Source organism: Miniopterus natalensis, chromosome 6, assembly GCF_054644295.1.
Source record: "Miniopterus natalensis isolate mMinNat1 chromosome 6, mMinNat1.hap1, whole genome shotgun sequence".
Lineage (NCBI taxonomy): Eukaryota > Metazoa > Chordata > Mammalia > Chiroptera > Miniopteridae > Miniopterus > Miniopterus natalensis.
This window is the reverse complement of record NC_142086.1, coordinates 70762103-70779725: the sequence shown is the minus strand read 5'-3', so window position 1 is coordinate 70779725 and position 17623 is coordinate 70762103. Positions and strand designations below refer to the sequence as shown.

At 41.3% G+C, this 17623-nt stretch overlaps 1 protein-coding gene, 1 long non-coding RNA gene and 1 pseudogene across 2 annotated transcripts in view; 2 read left to right on the top strand and 1 right to left on the bottom strand.

Moving 5' to 3' along the window:
- Window positions 1-11141, bottom strand: part of LOC148092942 (uncharacterized) — a 32873-nt gene extending 21732 nt beyond the window's left edge. The window contains exons 1-2 of the long non-coding RNA XR_015714680.1: window positions 10981-11141; window positions 8882-8950 (exon numbers count right to left, since the gene is read on the bottom strand). This is a non-coding gene — a long non-coding RNA (uncharacterized LOC148092942). The remainder of the gene's footprint in view (window positions 1-8881; window positions 8951-10980) is intronic.
- Window positions 2658-2952, top strand: LOC107539269 (PHD finger-like domain-containing protein 5A pseudogene; annotated as a pseudogene).
- A 309-nt stretch (window positions 11142-11450) lies between the features above and the next one.
- PPM1L (protein phosphatase, Mg2+/Mn2+ dependent 1L) overlaps window positions 11451-17623 on the top strand; it is a 231431-nt gene continuing 225258 nt past the window's right edge. The window contains exon 1 of the mRNA XM_016215733.2: window positions 11451-11578. Within this exon, the coding sequence (XP_016071219.1) occupies window positions 11546-11578 (33 nt within the window). The 5' untranslated portion in view covers window positions 11451-11545. The remainder of the gene's footprint in view (window positions 11579-17623) is intronic.

Sequence of the window (17623 nt, the reverse complement as noted above, 5' to 3'; positions counted from 1 at the left end):
GAAGCCTCCACAGCAGACCCTGGGACTCCAAATCTTAAGGTTACTGAGGAAAATGAAGATATAATAAAATAAGGATGCCAGCTCCTAGGTTCCTTTCATGGTTCTCTTCTCTTAGCAATGATTAGTTCAGCAAAGATCTGAGTAGCCACTTTTGTGCTACACGACAGCAATTCAAATAATAAAGAAGACATACACATAATAATAGTTACCACTGGTTGAATACTTGTGTGTGCCAGGCATTGTTCTAAACACTTTCATACACCTTCTCATTTAATGTTCATGACTTGCCTGAGAGATTTGAATAGGTGTTATCTCAATTTTATAGATGAGAGTACTGAGACTAAACAAGGTTCAACACACACACAAAAAGACAAAGTATTTTAACTGAAGAGTGGCAGAGCCAGGATTCAAACTTAGGTGTGTCTGACTTCAAGGCCTGTGCTGTTAATTGCCATGATATTGTTTTATAAATTAGGTATGGTCTCTGTCTTCAATGAGCTTACAACACATAATTAAGAATAAATCCAGGCTAAATAAAAAATATAACTACCATATGATCCAGCAATCCTACTTTTGGGTATGTATTCAAAGAAAATGAAATCACTAACTCAAAGAGGTATCTCTACTGCCATGTTCAGTGCAGCATTATCTGCAATAGCCAAGACATGGAAACAACCTAAGTGTCTGTTGATGGATGAATAAAGAAAATGTGGTATATATGCACAATGGGGTATTATTCAGCCACAAAAAGGAGATTCTGCCATTTGCAATGCTAAGTGAAATAAGCCAGACACAGAAAGACAAATACTGTGTGATCTCCCTTATATGTAGAATCTAAAAAAGCCAAATTCATAGTAACAGAGTAGATTGGTGGTTGCCAGGAGCTGAGAGGTGGAGGGGATAGGGGGAGATTGCTCAAAGGGTACAAACTTTCCATAAGATGGGTGAGTTCTGAGGATCAAATGTACAGCATGGTGACCATAATTAATAATACTGTACTGTATACTTGAAATTTGCTAAGAGAATACATTTTAAGCATTCCTGCCAAAAAACTCCCACAAAAACAAAGTAACTATGTGAGGTGATATTAAAGAACTCAAGTGTAGGAATCCTTTCACAATGTATATCAAATCATCAAGTTGTATACTTTAATATATTATATGTGCAATATAAAATATATTTTGTCAATTATGCTTCAATAAATCTGTGGGGGGAAAAGACTAAATCCAGGCCAACATATTATACTTTTATAAGAAATTTCTTTGAAAAAACAAGCCAGGCAGAATAAACTGAGTATAACAGAGATATGAGAAAATGCTGAAAGACTGTGGCAAAAGGAGTTTCTGATTTTAGGAAGACCTCAGGGGAGGAGCAATGCTAAATGCTTCATAGTAGTTTTCCCAAAGTTTCACAAAATGATTAAAACCTCAAAAATGCATCTTTAAAAAAATGTATCATCCCTTTATACTTTCCCTACATGTTTTTAAAAAAATCTTCATCTTAAAATTAGAAATCACTAACTTATATCTATAGAAAATGTCTAAATATAAAATATGTCCTGTTGTTCTGAGATTTTGGTAGTTTGAATTGTCAAGCCCTTTGTAGCCCAGTATTATTATAATATAAATTCAGAGAAAACAATCTCCCCAAAATATTGAAAGCAATTAAAACCTTCACTTCAGCAAGTGCTAGGTGTGTGTGGTGGGCAGATACACTCTTATAGAGCAAAACTTATAAAGTAGCTCTTTCCTATCTGTCATTTCAACATCCCTCCCCCATATAGCAGCTATTCCTCAAAATCTCTACTAATATTTTCTCAGAAACTTGAGTACTCTCTTGCCTTTTCTCCTTTCTTCTCTAGGATCAAATTTATTTTCTTCCATCAGACATTTGCTTTCTTTTCAATGTAAATTTTACCAATCTTTCTTTGGCATTTCCCTCCTGCTTTCCCTAGTATGTTCCCCTCCAATACACACACACGCACACACACACGCACACTCCGTACACTCTTCCCTCTGATCTACTAATAAAGCCCAAAACTGAGGGAAGGGAGAAAGGTTAGGTGGACAACTGTAAAATATTTCATAGGTGAGAAGAAAGAGGCTGTGAATATTTATGCCCTGACAATTAATACTGTCATGCACTTTACTCTCTGGTATCTATATGTAATAAAGCAAAACATTAAAAAAATATTTTACTGATTTTTCTTTTTAGAGAGAGAGGGAGAGGGACAGAGAGACAGAAGCATCAATGCGGGAGCGGAATATCCATCAACATCCTGCACACTCCCTCCCGGGATCGAGCCTGCAACCTGGGCATGTGCACTGAGGGGGAAATTGAACTGGCAACCTTTCGATGCCCAGGACGCCGTCCAACCAACTGAGCCACACGGGCCAGGGCAAAACAAAGCTTTTAATTTATCAAAATAAAACACTGCCATGGATCTACAGCAACCCAAAGCAGAACACTTCTGGCATGTTCCGTGGTTAAAGATTTAAAGAGTTTGAAAGGAAATATCAGTTAAGTATTTCTAATGTTCTAAGTATTCCCAGGTGAAAAAAAATCCTTACAGGGCATAGGAATAAAGAATGGCAAATAAAGCAGCAGCACTGACTGACTTGTGTTAAAATTAATTTTTCAGTTTAAAAAGCTGATGTTTGGACTTGATCTTTTGTTGCAAGCAGGCTGGTGCTACCATTGGAAGACTATGTGAAAAATGTGATGGCAAGTGTGTGACCCGTGACTCCTCTATGCGCATACGTGATGAGTGTGACCATGGCTCCTATCAGGGTGCTGTGCGGCCTGTGGAGGCCCTGGAGTCTCTGATGCCTATTATTGCAAGGAGTGTGCCATCCAGAAGGACAGAGATGGTTGCCCAAAGACCGTCCATTTGGGGAGCTCTAAGACAAATCTCTTCTATGATGGCAAAAATATGGCTCCAAGAAGAGGTAACTGGCAGGCAGCCTCTTCCCTCTCCACCTGCTGCCAGCAGGAAGGCGTGGAGCACAGAGCATTGCCTGAGAGGCCCATTAGTCCACTGGCACCTTTCCACCCTTCCCTCTCCCCTCGCCCAGATAATGTGGTAGGAATGGAAAGGATTCCGCACAGGGTACTCTGGCAGACTGTCAGAGAAAAAATGACCGATTCGTTCATGGTTTTCCTTGAATTCGAGAAGCAAGACTCTGTTTTTCACATTGATAAGTTCTCTCTGCACCAAGAGCTTCTAAACAGGAAGGGTATCATTCCAGTCTTCTGTGTGAAGAGTCAGCTGTGAAGTGTTCTTACGGCAGCTCTGACAGCGGCTGTCCCTGCTGAAGCATGGGCAGTGTGGCGGGGAGCTCCCCGAACAACAGATGCCGCCGGCGTTTAGTCTTCTAACACTTACCACATGGCGCTGACCCCGGTTATTTTTCTTCTAAGAAATCGGAAACCCTTCCTTTTTGTGTTTTATTAATAAATGTAATTATATTCTGGTCATCAGTCCCAATTAAAAAACATTCATGTTTTCACTGTGTCCTGACAATGAAAAATTGGGTTCTGCCAAACCAAGGAAGACGGGGAATTTCACATGGAGAGTCCTGAAGTTCTTGTCCCTTGGAAGTGGCATGGAGGGACTATCCACAGAGGCTGCAGTGCATTGAGTATGTGGAGGAACAGCCCAAGGACAGCATCAGTAGGGCTTCTGTAGACCCTGGGGTTGGCCACTTTTGTTTGCATGAGCTCTCTCTCCAGAGAGAGACCATGAAATGGAAAGAAGACAGAGAGACTAATAATTATTTAACCTAATTTGGGATATTGTGTCACAGGGATTTCAGTCCACCAGGTTTTTAGCGTAATATTTACTGTTAGCAAATTGAATTACTTTAAGCCCGAGAAAGCACACTGTAACTTGAAAGTGCACACAGATATTAAAGTTGGTTATTAGGTGACTTAACTATCTCAGTATTTTCACAAATGTTACCTCATTTTGTTCTTGCCAAATCTCATACCAGATCTCACAACAAATATTATCAACATGATTTTAACAATATGAGGAACTGATTCAGCAGTTACTGAATCTAGTGAACCTAGTCCTCTTATTGCCAAGATTTAAAAATATATAATTTTTACCAATGAATTTAACAATAATGTGGCACATACCACATTATTTTAACATTAAATTTCTTTGTTTCTATAACCAAGTGGGAATGGTCAGAGTATTTCTTGGACTAAAAACTTAGAAGCCATCTTCCTTTCCCCCTTTATATCTCACATCTATCAACAAATCCTGGCAACTCTCCCTTCAAAACACATCTCCCTCTGGCCACTTCTCAATCCACACTGCTACCACCGGCCACCATCAATTCCCAGCTGGATGGCTGCATTCTCCACACAGAATTCTGCAGGAGAGCTCTAAAATGAAAGATCACCCCTTGCTTCAAACCCTCTATTTGTTTCTTACTCTGTCTAGTACCTGTCTCCTACATTTCACACCTCTCTCTCCTGCAGCCACACTTGCCTTAATGTCCCTGTATCACTTCTAATTTGTTACAGCCTCCAGGCCCTTAAACTTGCTGTTTTCCCAGTTTAGAATATACTTTCCTCAGACCTTCAAATGGTTCAGGCTTTATATCCTTCAGGGCTCTAAACAAATGTGCAGAGGGTTTCCCCCAATCCTTATCTAAATGGACCTCTTTCTCCCTGCCACTCAATACCTGTTGGCTTTGCTTTATTATTTTTTCATAGCTTTTATCATGGCCTCAGTTTATTATTTACTTATTTAGTCATTGTTTCTTTCCTCCCTAGCAGGTAAGCTCCTTGGGAGCAGGGACTTTATTCACTGTTGAATTCTAGAATAGTACTGAGGATACTAAAGGTATTTAAAGGATATTTGTAGAACAAATGAATGAGTTGTCTGGACCCTAACATGAGGTCTTCTCAGGATCCCAGGCTGCCTGCCTCTTGGGATGGAGTATTGATTGATCCAATCATGCAGAGTAAAAAGAATGTCAGATTTGGATGGAGGAGAGTCTCATCCTAACCTCAGGATCCCATAGGCAAGTCCCTCCCCCAGGAGCAATGTGCTGGACTGAAAAGAACATAGGCTTTGGAGTCAGAACTGAGTGTGAATTCTGGTTTGTCACCAGGTTTGGCTTTTACAAGAAATACACTTTTAGTGTGCTAAGCCATGGGGAATTGGAGGCTGTTCCAGTCATCACTGTTAATTACCCTAATAAACCAGGATCCTGGGCCTTGCTGAGAACGTGTCTAGGAACTCTCCTTTTCCCAGTCTTCTTTCCTCACAAACCCCCTCTCTCCCATTTCCCTACATCCATTCTAGGATCCTCATGGGACTCCTCCCAGAACAGGAAGGGAAAACAATAACTTTTCATCAACTTTTTATTTTGAAAATTTACAAACCTTCAGAAAACTTGAAAAAAAAGAGTAAAATTAACACTAGTGTGCTTTTCACTTAAATTTACCAATTATAACAATTTTGCCATATTTGTGCACTCTCTTCTCTCTCTACACACACACTCACACCCACACCCACACACCCACAACTGCAATCATCCTGACACTTCACACCTAAATACTTCATCATCCACCTCCTTAGAATGGACATTCTCTTACATAACAGCAGTATCATTATTACACATACAGTTTTAAGCATTAATGAAATATCACCTAATAGTCCACAACTGAATTTATTTGATCCAAGATCTACTGCATTTGGTTATATCACATTTAATTTAGAATATTTTCCATGCCTTTTCCTGGTTTTTCACCACCTAGAAATTTTGAAGAGTCCAGGCCAGATCATTTAAAGAATGTCCCACAGTCTGGATTTGTCTGATTGTTTCGTCATGGTTAAATTCAGGTTAAACTTTTTTTGCAAGAATATTCCACAGGTAATGGTGTATTCCCCAATGCATTCATTAGGAGGCATGTAGTGTGGTTTGTCCCGTTATTGATGATTTGAAATTTGATTACATCCTTTACAATAGGGTCCACTAGATTGCCCCAAGGTAAAAAAATATACCTTTCCTGCATCTGGCAGGATCCTGAAGGGGCCTGTACCTCTCAACTTTGAGGTTCCCTTGCATGAGTTGACTAGTGATGATATAGTGGTTGTTGGCTAGAGACCCGAACTCAAGTCATAGGCTCTTTCAGTCTTCATGTCTCCTCAGAAAAGTTATTTGAGAGGAGGTCTTCTTTACTTTAATTTGGTTGACTTGGAATATTTAAGATTTGCTAATAATGTACTTGCTAAATTTAATGTGAAGTAAATCAAGTTTAATGTTGAATACTTTCATTCACCTAATAAAGCCATGTTAAACATTGTTGAGTTCAGTAAAAAAAAAAAAAAAAAGGTCATGAATTATAACACATTCATAAAATAAAAACAAAAACTGTCAGTGCATTTAATGACAATCATTAAAAATTTATGAGTACAAAAAGGAAAGAAAAGGTGTGGGGTGGGGGAAAGGAAAACTCTTTTATACAGAAAAATGTGGAGGGCATGATAGAATTGGAAAGCCACTATTTTGCAACTGCAGAGTAATAACTAACCTTGGGTAAACACATCTTATTTGTATAATAAGGTCACAGAATGATTTCCTGAAATATCTTCTGGCTCTTCTGTGATCTAGGATTAACAAACCTTTGAAATGAAAAGCCTTGATCAGATAAAGGAAAAGCTAGGGGATCCTTCCTTTACTATGTTTTTTCCTTTCTCCCCAAAACTGAAAAAGTCACCATTTACAAGTCCAAGATGAGCAGATTCCTAGTTTTCTGACCTTGAATTCTTTTTATCTTTTGTCATGAATCTAAAAGGCATATTAGAACTGCCTGCTAAAGGACTCTTCATTATAAACAAAATTGAAGACAAATGTCAAATTGTGAGTTAATATTTATAATATGTCATAGATAAAAGTCTAAGGTCTCTAATACAAACATTATATTGTCTTATGTTGTTATTTTTATATTGTTAAAGCAATGGAGAAAAAGATCCTGTTTAGCTTGTTGAGCCAGATAAAGTGTCTGATCTCCAGCCTAAAGCAGATATTTTCAGTGGAAAGTAAAGCATCCTAATGTTTCCTTGATTTCTCTCTAAGGAACCAGGCTAGAGGGTAGAAGTCCCTAACAGTGTTGCTTCAATACAGGGTAGGGTCAACACAGGTCACATACTTATTTCATTCTGATATGTCTGGTCAGTCCATTGAACACCTGTAGGTTTGGTATAAATGTTAACAGTACTCCCTTTCACTCTCCAAAGTGTCTAAGTTTGGACTATATATGGTTCCCTACTTCTAGAAGATCCCTGATAATTTTTAGGGAAGACTTCATTTGGTTGATGTTGAAGGGTAAATGTGAAGCTAGAGAGAGGAGCAGAAAAGACTGGAATGTGGTAGGCAGAATAATGATCCCCACTAAGATATCCTTGTTTTAATCTCTGCATGTTACCTTGCTTGGCAAAAGGAAAAATGATTAAGTATATTGATTAATCCAGGAAGATTAGCCTGGATTATCCAGTAGAGCCCAATAGAATTACATGGATCCTTAAAATTGGGGCAGCTTTCCTGGCTGAGTTATTAGTTAGAAGGAGAAGTGACTATAAAAGAATGCTCAGAAAGATACAACATTGCTGGCTTTGAAGATGAAATAAAAGCACCATAAGCCAAGGAATGTGGGCAACCTCTAGTGGCTCAAAAAAGCAAGGAAAAGATTCTCCCCTGGAGCCTCCAGGAAGGAATACAGCCCTGCCAACATCTACAGAACTGTAAATTTGCATTGTTTTAAGCCATTAACTGTGTGTTAATTTGTTGCAACAGTAATAGGAAACCAATACATGGAATTGACAGCATTTCTAATGAACCTTGAAGGATTCAATAAGTGATCCATTCACTTAACAAACATTTTAGTCCCTATGTATCCCCGACCCAATGGTAAATAAGATGAATTTCTCAAGGAGCCCTGGAGGAAGACAATGACTGAAACATGTAATTAAGATTGTAATGAGTGTTATGGGTTAGTAGGGGTGGCAGGAAGTATTTAACTTTAACAAGCACAAAGTGGTAAACTAGAGTATGTAAACATGGACAAAGGGTACCCTAGGCTGAAGATATGGCATGGGTTGACGTTTCAGGCAGGGGTTTGAAGGCATATGGATGAAGGCTGTAAATAGCCAGTTTGGCTGGACCTAAAATGGATGGGACAGGGGGAAAGAGAAGTGCAGTTTGGAGGCAAGTGGTAAAGGCCCTAGAATGTCAAACTAAGAGTTTGAAATTTATCCTTCAAGCAATGGGAAGAAAAGTTTTGAAGTAGGGGAGGGGGCATAATCACATCTGTATTTTACAGAGCTACTTCTGCTATAAGCTCCACGAGGACAGAAACCAAACTTGTTTTTGCTTACTACTATAGGTACTTATCAATCAAAGGAGGCTAGCTTATACTGTGGTAACCAATAACCCCAAAAGTCTGTGCCTCAAGACAAAAGAAATTTCTCTTTCTCATGATACATGTCCATCATGGGTCAACATGGGGGATCTGCTCGTCTTTTTATTTTTTCTCTGAACATACTTCAGTGTATTAATTTGAAAGTGCTCGATAGCATAACTATTTTAAAGCCAAAGAGAAGGAACACAGTAACAAGCTTTTTAAATTATTTTCATGACCATTTAGCTAAATATCTTAGTGGAATCTTTGAGAGTTTTCATGTGAATGCACAGAAGTTCATACTCTACATGTACCTGTGTTTGAACAAAAGATAATCAATTTCCCCTTAAGCCAGAACAGTGGGTTGAGTTCATTAACTGAACCAAGCGCCATGGGAATGGGAGAACTTAGGCCAGAGAGTAGTGACCAGTGCCAACTGTCAAGAACAAATTACTGTACTCACTTTCTTGGCTCCAAAGAGTAGTAAGAAGGCATCAGAACTGCCAAAACGCATGCAACAGCCGGAGAGAAGCTGGTAGAAGAGAGGGTGCTAAGGTTATTCTTGGACATGAAGAGGAAGAAGGATTGCACATTCTCCAAAAGGCCTCTATTTCCACATTCGTAAAACTGACTCTGTACTCAGCACTCATCAGCAAACTGGTCAGAGAGTTTTGATTTCCTCATAAGTATTAGGATTATCGTGTTTCTAAAGACTGTTTCTTGTTTTTGAGGAGATATCCTTTAGTTTTTCTTTTCTTTTTCCTCCATTACTTTTAAGCAACTGGGAGCTGAGGGCCTAAAGAAGGCTGTCTTTTCATGGGCAACCGTGAGACTGTTATACCTGGTGGTGGGCCAGGCCCTGGTGATGAAGGTCAACATCATGGCCACAGGAGCTAGTCTCCTCGGCATCCACAATGCCATTCTCACAAGGGCCACTGCCTGCAGAAATATCCATGAGGTTGTGTCTGTTGAACACCCTCATGAAAAGTGGATAGCAAAAAGAGAAAGCCAGAGCAAGACAGTGACATAAGGGACTTCTGCTGAGGACACATGACACACAAACCTGGGTACTCTCAGGAATTCCAGTGAGGGCAGCTGGGGGCTTGCTGGTGGGTGCCATAATACAGACATTAATATGAATGGGACTTTTTCCCCCTACATGGATGAAGACAGACAGAATTCCCATTTCCTGTTCACTTGGGTAAATGCTTGGAAGGTGTCTTAAATGTGAATGCCATGTCAGGGTTAGGTGCAGAGTTAAATAGTTTATTTTAAAAGTTGACATCATGTCCACATTAACCATGAATATATTGTTTAAAAATATTTAACAGTTTAGTTGAGCTATAACCTAAGAGGAGATAAATGACAAACTATATTGGAAGTTAAGGAACTTATGGGAAGGAGCAAGAAAATGTAAGAGAATGAAAATCAGGGTAATTCTGTGCACACTTCATGTCACCACTGAGGGTCATGGTTAGAAATAGGATGCCTTGCCTGGTTGGGGAAGGGGGGCTCTGCCCATCTTAACTGGGGGTGCAGGCTGAGGAAGCTGCCACCATTTCATGTAAAATCAAAAGCAAACCAAGACCAGCGCCTGAGCAGATAAAATCAGTTTAGTCATTAATTTAGCTTAATTATCAATCACTCTGAAGACACCCTTTTTTTCCCTATGCAAACTGCTTACACCTGAGCCTCATTCCATGTTTTGATTTGAGTGCTCTGGGTTTGCAAACGGTCTTTTTAGTGTGCCCACGATATATTTTTACCAGTAATTCATTGGTTTTACTTTGGCTATTTCTGAACCCTTGACATAGGGACGTTGCCTGTTGCTGGGCAAGAGAGAGGGGAAAAAAGCTCTGGAGCGCCTGAAAGTGGCAATTAATTACATGCTGTGTCTGAAACTAACAGTCCCATCCACTTTTATTGCATTGATCCAGGGCCAAGAAGTATAATCCCACTAGCTGCTGAGGAGGGGTAAATCTGGCAATGTTTGGTGATGCTTAATAAAGTTTAATGGTTGAACGTCAATAAACATTAACTGAACAAATGAACCAATTAGAAGGGGTAGGTCAGAGATCATCTGATGAAGTCTTATCTAGTGGAAGTAGAGAACAGGAAGGAAAAGGAGCCAGGAGTCTGGCTAATCAGATGTGCAGGGCGTGAAAGAGCCATTGGATACCAGATTTTCAGTCTGGATGAGTGTAGGGAGGGTGGTGCCAGTCACACACACACATGCACACCCCCAAAACGAGATAAGGTGGGCATGTGGCTGTGTGTCTGTGTGATTAGCAGGGCGCAGCTGAGACACCTCATTTTCTCAGCTTCTGCGGGGTAAAACCTGCGACCTCGGCTTCAGGCCTTTGCTCAGGATACAGAATGTTTCTCCTTTGGGTCGAGGGGCTGGGGCAGCTAGAAATCAGAACTGGTCGCTGTTCTGGGGCGGGCGGACGGACAGACCCGCCGCAGGCAAGGAGGCTGTAAGGCGCCTCACACGAATCACCTCAAAACATTTCCTCAGACACGGTTTCGCTCCTTCCATGGCGAAGAGAATGAACAGACTACCTGGAGTGCCGCTCTGCCGTGCGATCTTGCGCCAATTACTTCAGTGCTCTGAGCCTCCGGTCCTTCAAGTTTAAAAGCTGAAAACCACCTACGCCGAGTTTTGCGAGGACTCGGGGAGGAAGGGCCAGAGGTCCGGGGGAGACCTACAAACGGCGCGCACGCCCGGACCTCGCCTCGCCCCAGCGGGAGCCAAACCCGAGGACGACGCCAGGGACGCGGGCGGGGGAGGGGGGCTAGCCCCGCCCCTGGCCGCGCAGGGAGATGACGTCACGTCCGCCCCTCCCACTCACCTGGAGCCCCCAGGGGCCTAAAAGAGAAAAAGGACGAGACCCCGAGGGCGGCTCGCGCGAAGTACTGACGTCACGCCACTCGCGGCCTCCGCTGCGCGTGGACGTCTCCCGCTGGGCGTCTTTTCCCGCCTGGATTCCGCAGCTGGCGCCGGCATCGGTGGGCCGTGCGTGACGTCAGCGTGACGTCAGCTATTAGTGTCCGCCGGCTTGGGCCTCCTCGGAGGGATGCGTCTGAAACCAGGGGGCCCCTAGTCTGACAGTTGCGGGGAGACTGCATGCTGTTGGGATTGGGGCGCCCACAGAGCAATGTAAGTGCTTCCTCTGAAGGGGTAATGGAGGACCATGACCGCTAGTTCAGACCTCTCTGTTTTGTTTTGTTGAGTTTATTGGGGCGACCCTGGTTAGCAGAATTACACAGGTTTCAGGTGCCGGGCTCTGCCACACGCCACCTGAGCGCTGTGTGTTGTGTGTTCACCCCGAGGCGAGCCTCCGTCACCATTTATCCCCCCTGTTCCAAACGCCTTCAGAGCTGTGCACGCGCGTTGCCTCTGCTCATTTCCATTCACTCTTCAGCGCGTGCTGTCCGTTAAAGATTAGTTATTTTAAAAAGGTAAAGTCACAAATATTTTTGTATGCAAATGCACAAAAATGAACACGTGTCAGACTGTAATTCGTTAATTAATGAGGAACCTGTACGATGTTACAAAGGATACTAAACACCACAGAGTTTCTAAGATGAAATGAATTTACACCTTTCCTTCCCTGACTTCCCCTCCATCCAATGGATCAGCAAGTTCTTTTGACTCAACTTTCAAAATTGGATCCATCTTCTCTCCATTTTCACAAACACTATCTCAGTCTGAGCAGAAATTACCTACGGATAGGACTACAGCCTTCCAACTGGCTTCACCGTCCCCCAGTTGGCCTCCCCCCCACCCCCAATTAGCCTTGCCTCCAAACCCATTCTCTACATAGCTTCCAAAGGGATAAAAGCAAAACAAAAAAACCCGACAAAAAGTATAATCTAGATGATCTTGCTCCAAATCTACCAATACAGTAGTTTCTCCTTTGCCTGGAGAATTAAATCCACACTCCTTATGCTTGCTTACAAAGAACTACATGATCTACTGTGCCTCCTCGCCTACCTCATCTATCACTTCTGACTCACTGTGCTTCAGGACCCTCTGCTTGGAAAAAACTCTTTCCCCTGAATTTTGCATTGTTGCCTCTCTTTCACCTTCAGACCTCAGCTTGATTTGTGGTGCCTACTCAGAGAGGCCTTCCCAGACCTTCCTCATCCTGTTTAAAAATTTAAATCCTTATACAGCCATGATCTCTTTGATACATGTTTCATTTTATTGTTCATCTCCCCACCCAATTAAAATGAAAGTATGTACTTTAATTGAGAAAAGCGTTGATCTATAACGTCCAAAAACCAAGCTCTGAATACTAAATAAACAAAGCAGAAAGATGGGTTTATGGTAAGGCTTTCTACTTGTAAGGGAAGTAACTCAAGGCTATGGGAGAATGAGTTCCGGAGTTGCTCAGGACTGACGGATTTTTATGCTTTAAATGAGGAAGTTATTTGGCTTTTTAAGCTGATTGGTTGCCTAGTGGTATTCTCTCTTATCTGGATAAGTGTAGCTGAATCTGGAAAACAAGGAAGTCCAGAGTTGGCGTGAATGACTGTGTCTGGTTGGTGTTTGGGGATTGGCTGGTGTCCAATGCTGATTTCTGAGAAGACCTGTAAATTCCAGTAAGATTAGGTTAAGTTCCCTTTTTGCTCCTGTCTCCAATTTTTCCTTGACATAAGTGACTCAACTTTAGTTTTGTTCTACACTTTCTACCACTATATTATCAGCTGGTAGAACACTTAATGAGTTCATTGCATTTCATTCCCTAGTTGGAGCTTTAGCATTTAAACTACGTGGGTAATTGTCATAACAAAAGTCCTAATTATTTCAAACAAGTGTTTCACAAGATGTATTTGCAAAATAGATCTGGTTATTTTATTTGAAAAATACTTTGGATTAAAGAAAAATGGTGTGAAAAATGTTTTTTCTGCTTGATTCTCAAAAGATACTGACAGCATGGATGGACCTGGAGATCATTATGCTAAGTGAAATAAGCCAGTCAGAGAAAGATAAATGCCATATGATCTCACTTATATGTGGAATCTAATGAACAAAATAAACTGACAAATAAAATAGAAACAGAGGCATCGATACATGAACAGACTGACAGCTGTCAGAGTGGACAGGGTTGGGGGGCACTGAATGAAAGAAGGTGAAGGGATTAGCCAAAAAACATATATGCATAGCCCATGGATGCAGACAACAATGTGATGATGGCCAGAGGGAAGGAAGGGGGGCTGGGTGGTTGTGGGCAACGGCGGGGGGGGGGCACACATCTGTAATAATGTCAACAATAAAAATAAAGTTTAAAAAAGTTTAAAAAATATTAAAGTTTTTCTTTTCAAGGATGCTAGCAGTCTTTTTTTAAATTGCCTACCTCAATTGTAATCTAGAAAAAGAACTTTGGTTTGACATTTCAATCTAAAGTCCTTGGAATGAAACTTTTAGCAGACAGTTTTTGCTTGTGTCTTTGGGCAAGCTCTATGATGCTGGAGGATGCCAAAAATCTGGTGGAGGTGACATTTGAGTTTGGTCTTTCAAGATGCATAGAATGAGGCTATGCGTAGGTGAAAGGAAGAGAAACTGAGAAACTGTCACAGGTGTAAATTCAGGAGAAATTTTGGAGAAAGAATATACCAGGATGGGTAGGCAGGGGCCACATTATTAAGGGCCATAAATTTGAATAGTTTGGATTACATTTCACATGGGAAGTCAACATATATTTTAAACTGAGTTGTGACATCCTCTGTTGCTAGTGTTGTAATAGATAAGGTTGTGGCTAAATGGGCAACATTAGCTATGTAAGTAGACCAAAATAAAATCATATACTTAAGAAAAATCAATATGTTTCAGGTACTAGTAGGTGATTATGAACAAGAGTTCCTAGTAGATCTTAGAATTATACATTAGAGCTAAATGAGGTACTTAAAAAGATTTATTTCTCAGCAATTATTTATAGGACACCCATGTGTGAGTGGCACATGGGGGAGGGGGGGTCTTCAAGCTATTTTTAGTACATCCAAAGACCTAAGAGAAAATTGTTCATTTCACCTCAACAAGGCTGAGTAGGGTGATTAAAATTTCATATTTCTTTGCTTTGGGTTGGAATTTATAGGAATTCATTACGGAAACATTGATAATCTCAGGCTAATCAGAAACTCTGATGGGATGATATAGGTATCCAGTTTTTTAAAGGAGAAAATGAACTGAAATTTAATGAAGTTTGCTAGGTAAAAGTAGAATGTGGAAAAGTCTGTGAAGATGTTACCAGAAAGGGGTCCAGCCCCAGCCTGCCTTGGGCTGGCCGGTACTGGGTGGGTTCTTGACTTTTTGCAGGAAAGATTTCACAGCATGAGTCCAGGTGATTGAGAATACATTTATTAAAGCTGTGGACAGTGAAACAAGGAAGGGCCTGGGATAGAAGTGACAGAAGGGAGACTAGGCAAGGTTGCTTTGGATCTCTGAGAAGTCAGAGAAAAGGGGACCTTGGAGACAGGTTCAGGGGATTAGCTTGGACAAGCTGCCGCTGCCTATTGCTCCCTTGGTTGCAAGTCTCATGGGGTCTCTTAGAGTTTAGGAGATGCACACCTGTGGGGGAAGAAAAGGGAGAAGGGAAAGGCTTGGGCATGCTCCCCAGAGGGAAGGTGCACACTGGGGCCTTTGTTTTGAGGGTTTTTAAAGACTGGGGGTTTAGGAAAGGTCTTAGGGAGGATCTCAATAGAATATTCATCAGTTTTATGTTTATGCACAAAAATGAGATTTATTCCCTTAACTTCTTCATCTGTCCCTGGGTGTGGTTGACACAAATGCCACTAATTGGATTTCTGCCATCTATCTCCCTGAGTAGGTGATTTAAACTGTTTGCCCTTTTCATCAACCTAACATAAAAATACTCTGGATTAACCCGTTCTTTAGGTCTTCATTTCCTATGAAGGCTTCCATGTCTCATAAAATTTGTATGCTTGCCCTGGCTGGGTGGCTCAGTTGGTTGGAGTTTCATCCTGTGCAACAAAAGATTGCAGGTTCAGTTCCCGGTCAGGGTATATACATAGGTTGTAGGTTTGATTCTGGGTTGGGGTGTGTATGGGAAGCAACTGAACAATGTTTCTCTCTCACATCGATATTTCTCTCCCTCTCTAAAAATCAATGTGAACATATCCTCGGGTGAGGATTAAAAAAAGTATATGCTTTCTCTTGTTAATCTGTCTTTGTCAGTTTAATTTCCATACCCCTTCAGGGTAGGAGGATCCAGGAAAACTGCCTCCTCTACAATAGGTAATAAAAGTAAAGTTAAAAACCAAAAAACCTTTCAGCTTATTCTGTGTCCTGAAATGACTGTCTCTTTGCAATTAGAGAAATCAAACTAAAACCTAGCCTAGTGAAGTAGAAGTTGTAGCTGCCTACCCAACAGCCTTTTTTTCTCTTTTCTTATATTTGACACGTGGTAAAACATTATTTAAACTCAAATTTAACTGGAAATCCTGTATTTTATTTGGCAACCGTAACATTTATATGTTTAATAGTTATATTCCTCAGTAGCATGTCCTTATATAAACATATTCAGATTAGTAAAAAAAAAATTTTTTTTTGAAAAGCACTTGTGAGCTTTTATGTCCAATATCTATTTCTCAAAGTCCATATCCCCAAAATTCTGAGGTCTTAGCCCATGACTCTGACTTTGTGCACATTGAGAGCCATACCATATGGTAAAAAGTATAGCTCCTGCAGGGTTGGGTTAGCAAAAGAAGTGAGGTTGTTGGCCTAGATGAATCCTCTGGAGGGAAATTATGATGCTGAAGATCCATGAGTGAAGACAGAATGACATGCAGTCAGCCTCCCCACCTCCTGCCAAAGAGAGAAATGACGCAGCCAGGCCTGCTTTTTCCAGAGGGGAGTTTTACCTCTTGTAGCACCCAGATCCCTGGTGGTAGACAAAGCAAGCAGAGACGGGGCTACGCTCGTAAACATGGATGTGTCCTATTATCTCTTTTTTATTATTAAAGCGGAATTTGAACTTGTGGAAGAGGGAAATCAGAAAATCGGGGTTCAGATGACCATTTGGTGTCTTGTGACTTTTACATTGCTTCTAATTCTGTCCCCTGCATGTTTTGGCATGAATATAGCAGCACTGAATCAACTTGACCAGGGTCTTTTAGAAGTGTGTTAGATCTGTGACCTTGTAGTAATGACCGTGATCCTTTGGGAAGAGATTTTTGCAACATGGCCCAGTAGTTGAATAGATGATAGCTGAGTCTTGAGAAATGATTTCATTGACCATCCCACCTTGGCATCCAGATGTGGCACTTAGATGTTTCCCACGTCTCCCATCCATGGCTTAATTGACCCTCATGGCAATGTTTGCTGGTTTGGTCCCTAGCCCATGCTCTCACCTCCTGAGTCCGTAAACCATTGTGGATTTCCCTCTAGAGAAAGGATGCTTGATTCCTCCCACTCTATTCCATCTTTGTTTTCTGCTGTTTTTTTCTCTAAGGAAAGCTCTACCTTTACTCTCTTCCCTTTTCTTTAAAAGTTAACTTACTCTTTTCCTGAGTCTTTTTTCCTAACCTAACCTCTGAGTCCCTCTCTCTATGTTTCCATATAGCAGCCCTGTTTTAGGGAGAAGCTTGTCATTCTTTATCTTTGCATGCATTCTTTAGATAACAGCTGAGGAGGTGATGAAGTCAGACATACTGGAGCTAGCACCGCTGGGTCTGAAAGGGCAAGAGGAGGGATAAACTGAGACCTTTCACTGAGGAGTCCCTCCCTGGATGGGGGTGGGGTGGGGAATCTGGGCATAAGTACCATGATCTAATTTTCCTTCCCCTTGCAGCTCTCCTGCCAATGCCACCTTACCACCAATATTTTCTGAATGGACCTGGAAGTCAGTGTGCAAGAGAGGGTTAGAGGCAGTCCACACTGGTCAGCCTTCTGGGAAACAGCGCAGGACAAATGTGAATGGAGAATGTATCTAGAGAGGCAAAGGAAAAATATTCCACACATATTCTGACTTTCTGGAGCTTGTCAGCCTTGCACGTTTCCTTGTTTCCTTTCCTATTACTGGGAAAGAACCAGCAAGAATGGGCAGAAATATCCTGCCTAGAAAATCATTTTCATAACAGAAAGCCACATAGAATGGAGTCAGCCTGGCTACCCCGGAATTTTTTGATTATTCCTCTTTGGGAAAGTGTTTTTGGTTCCTTCGCTACCCTAACCCGGGAA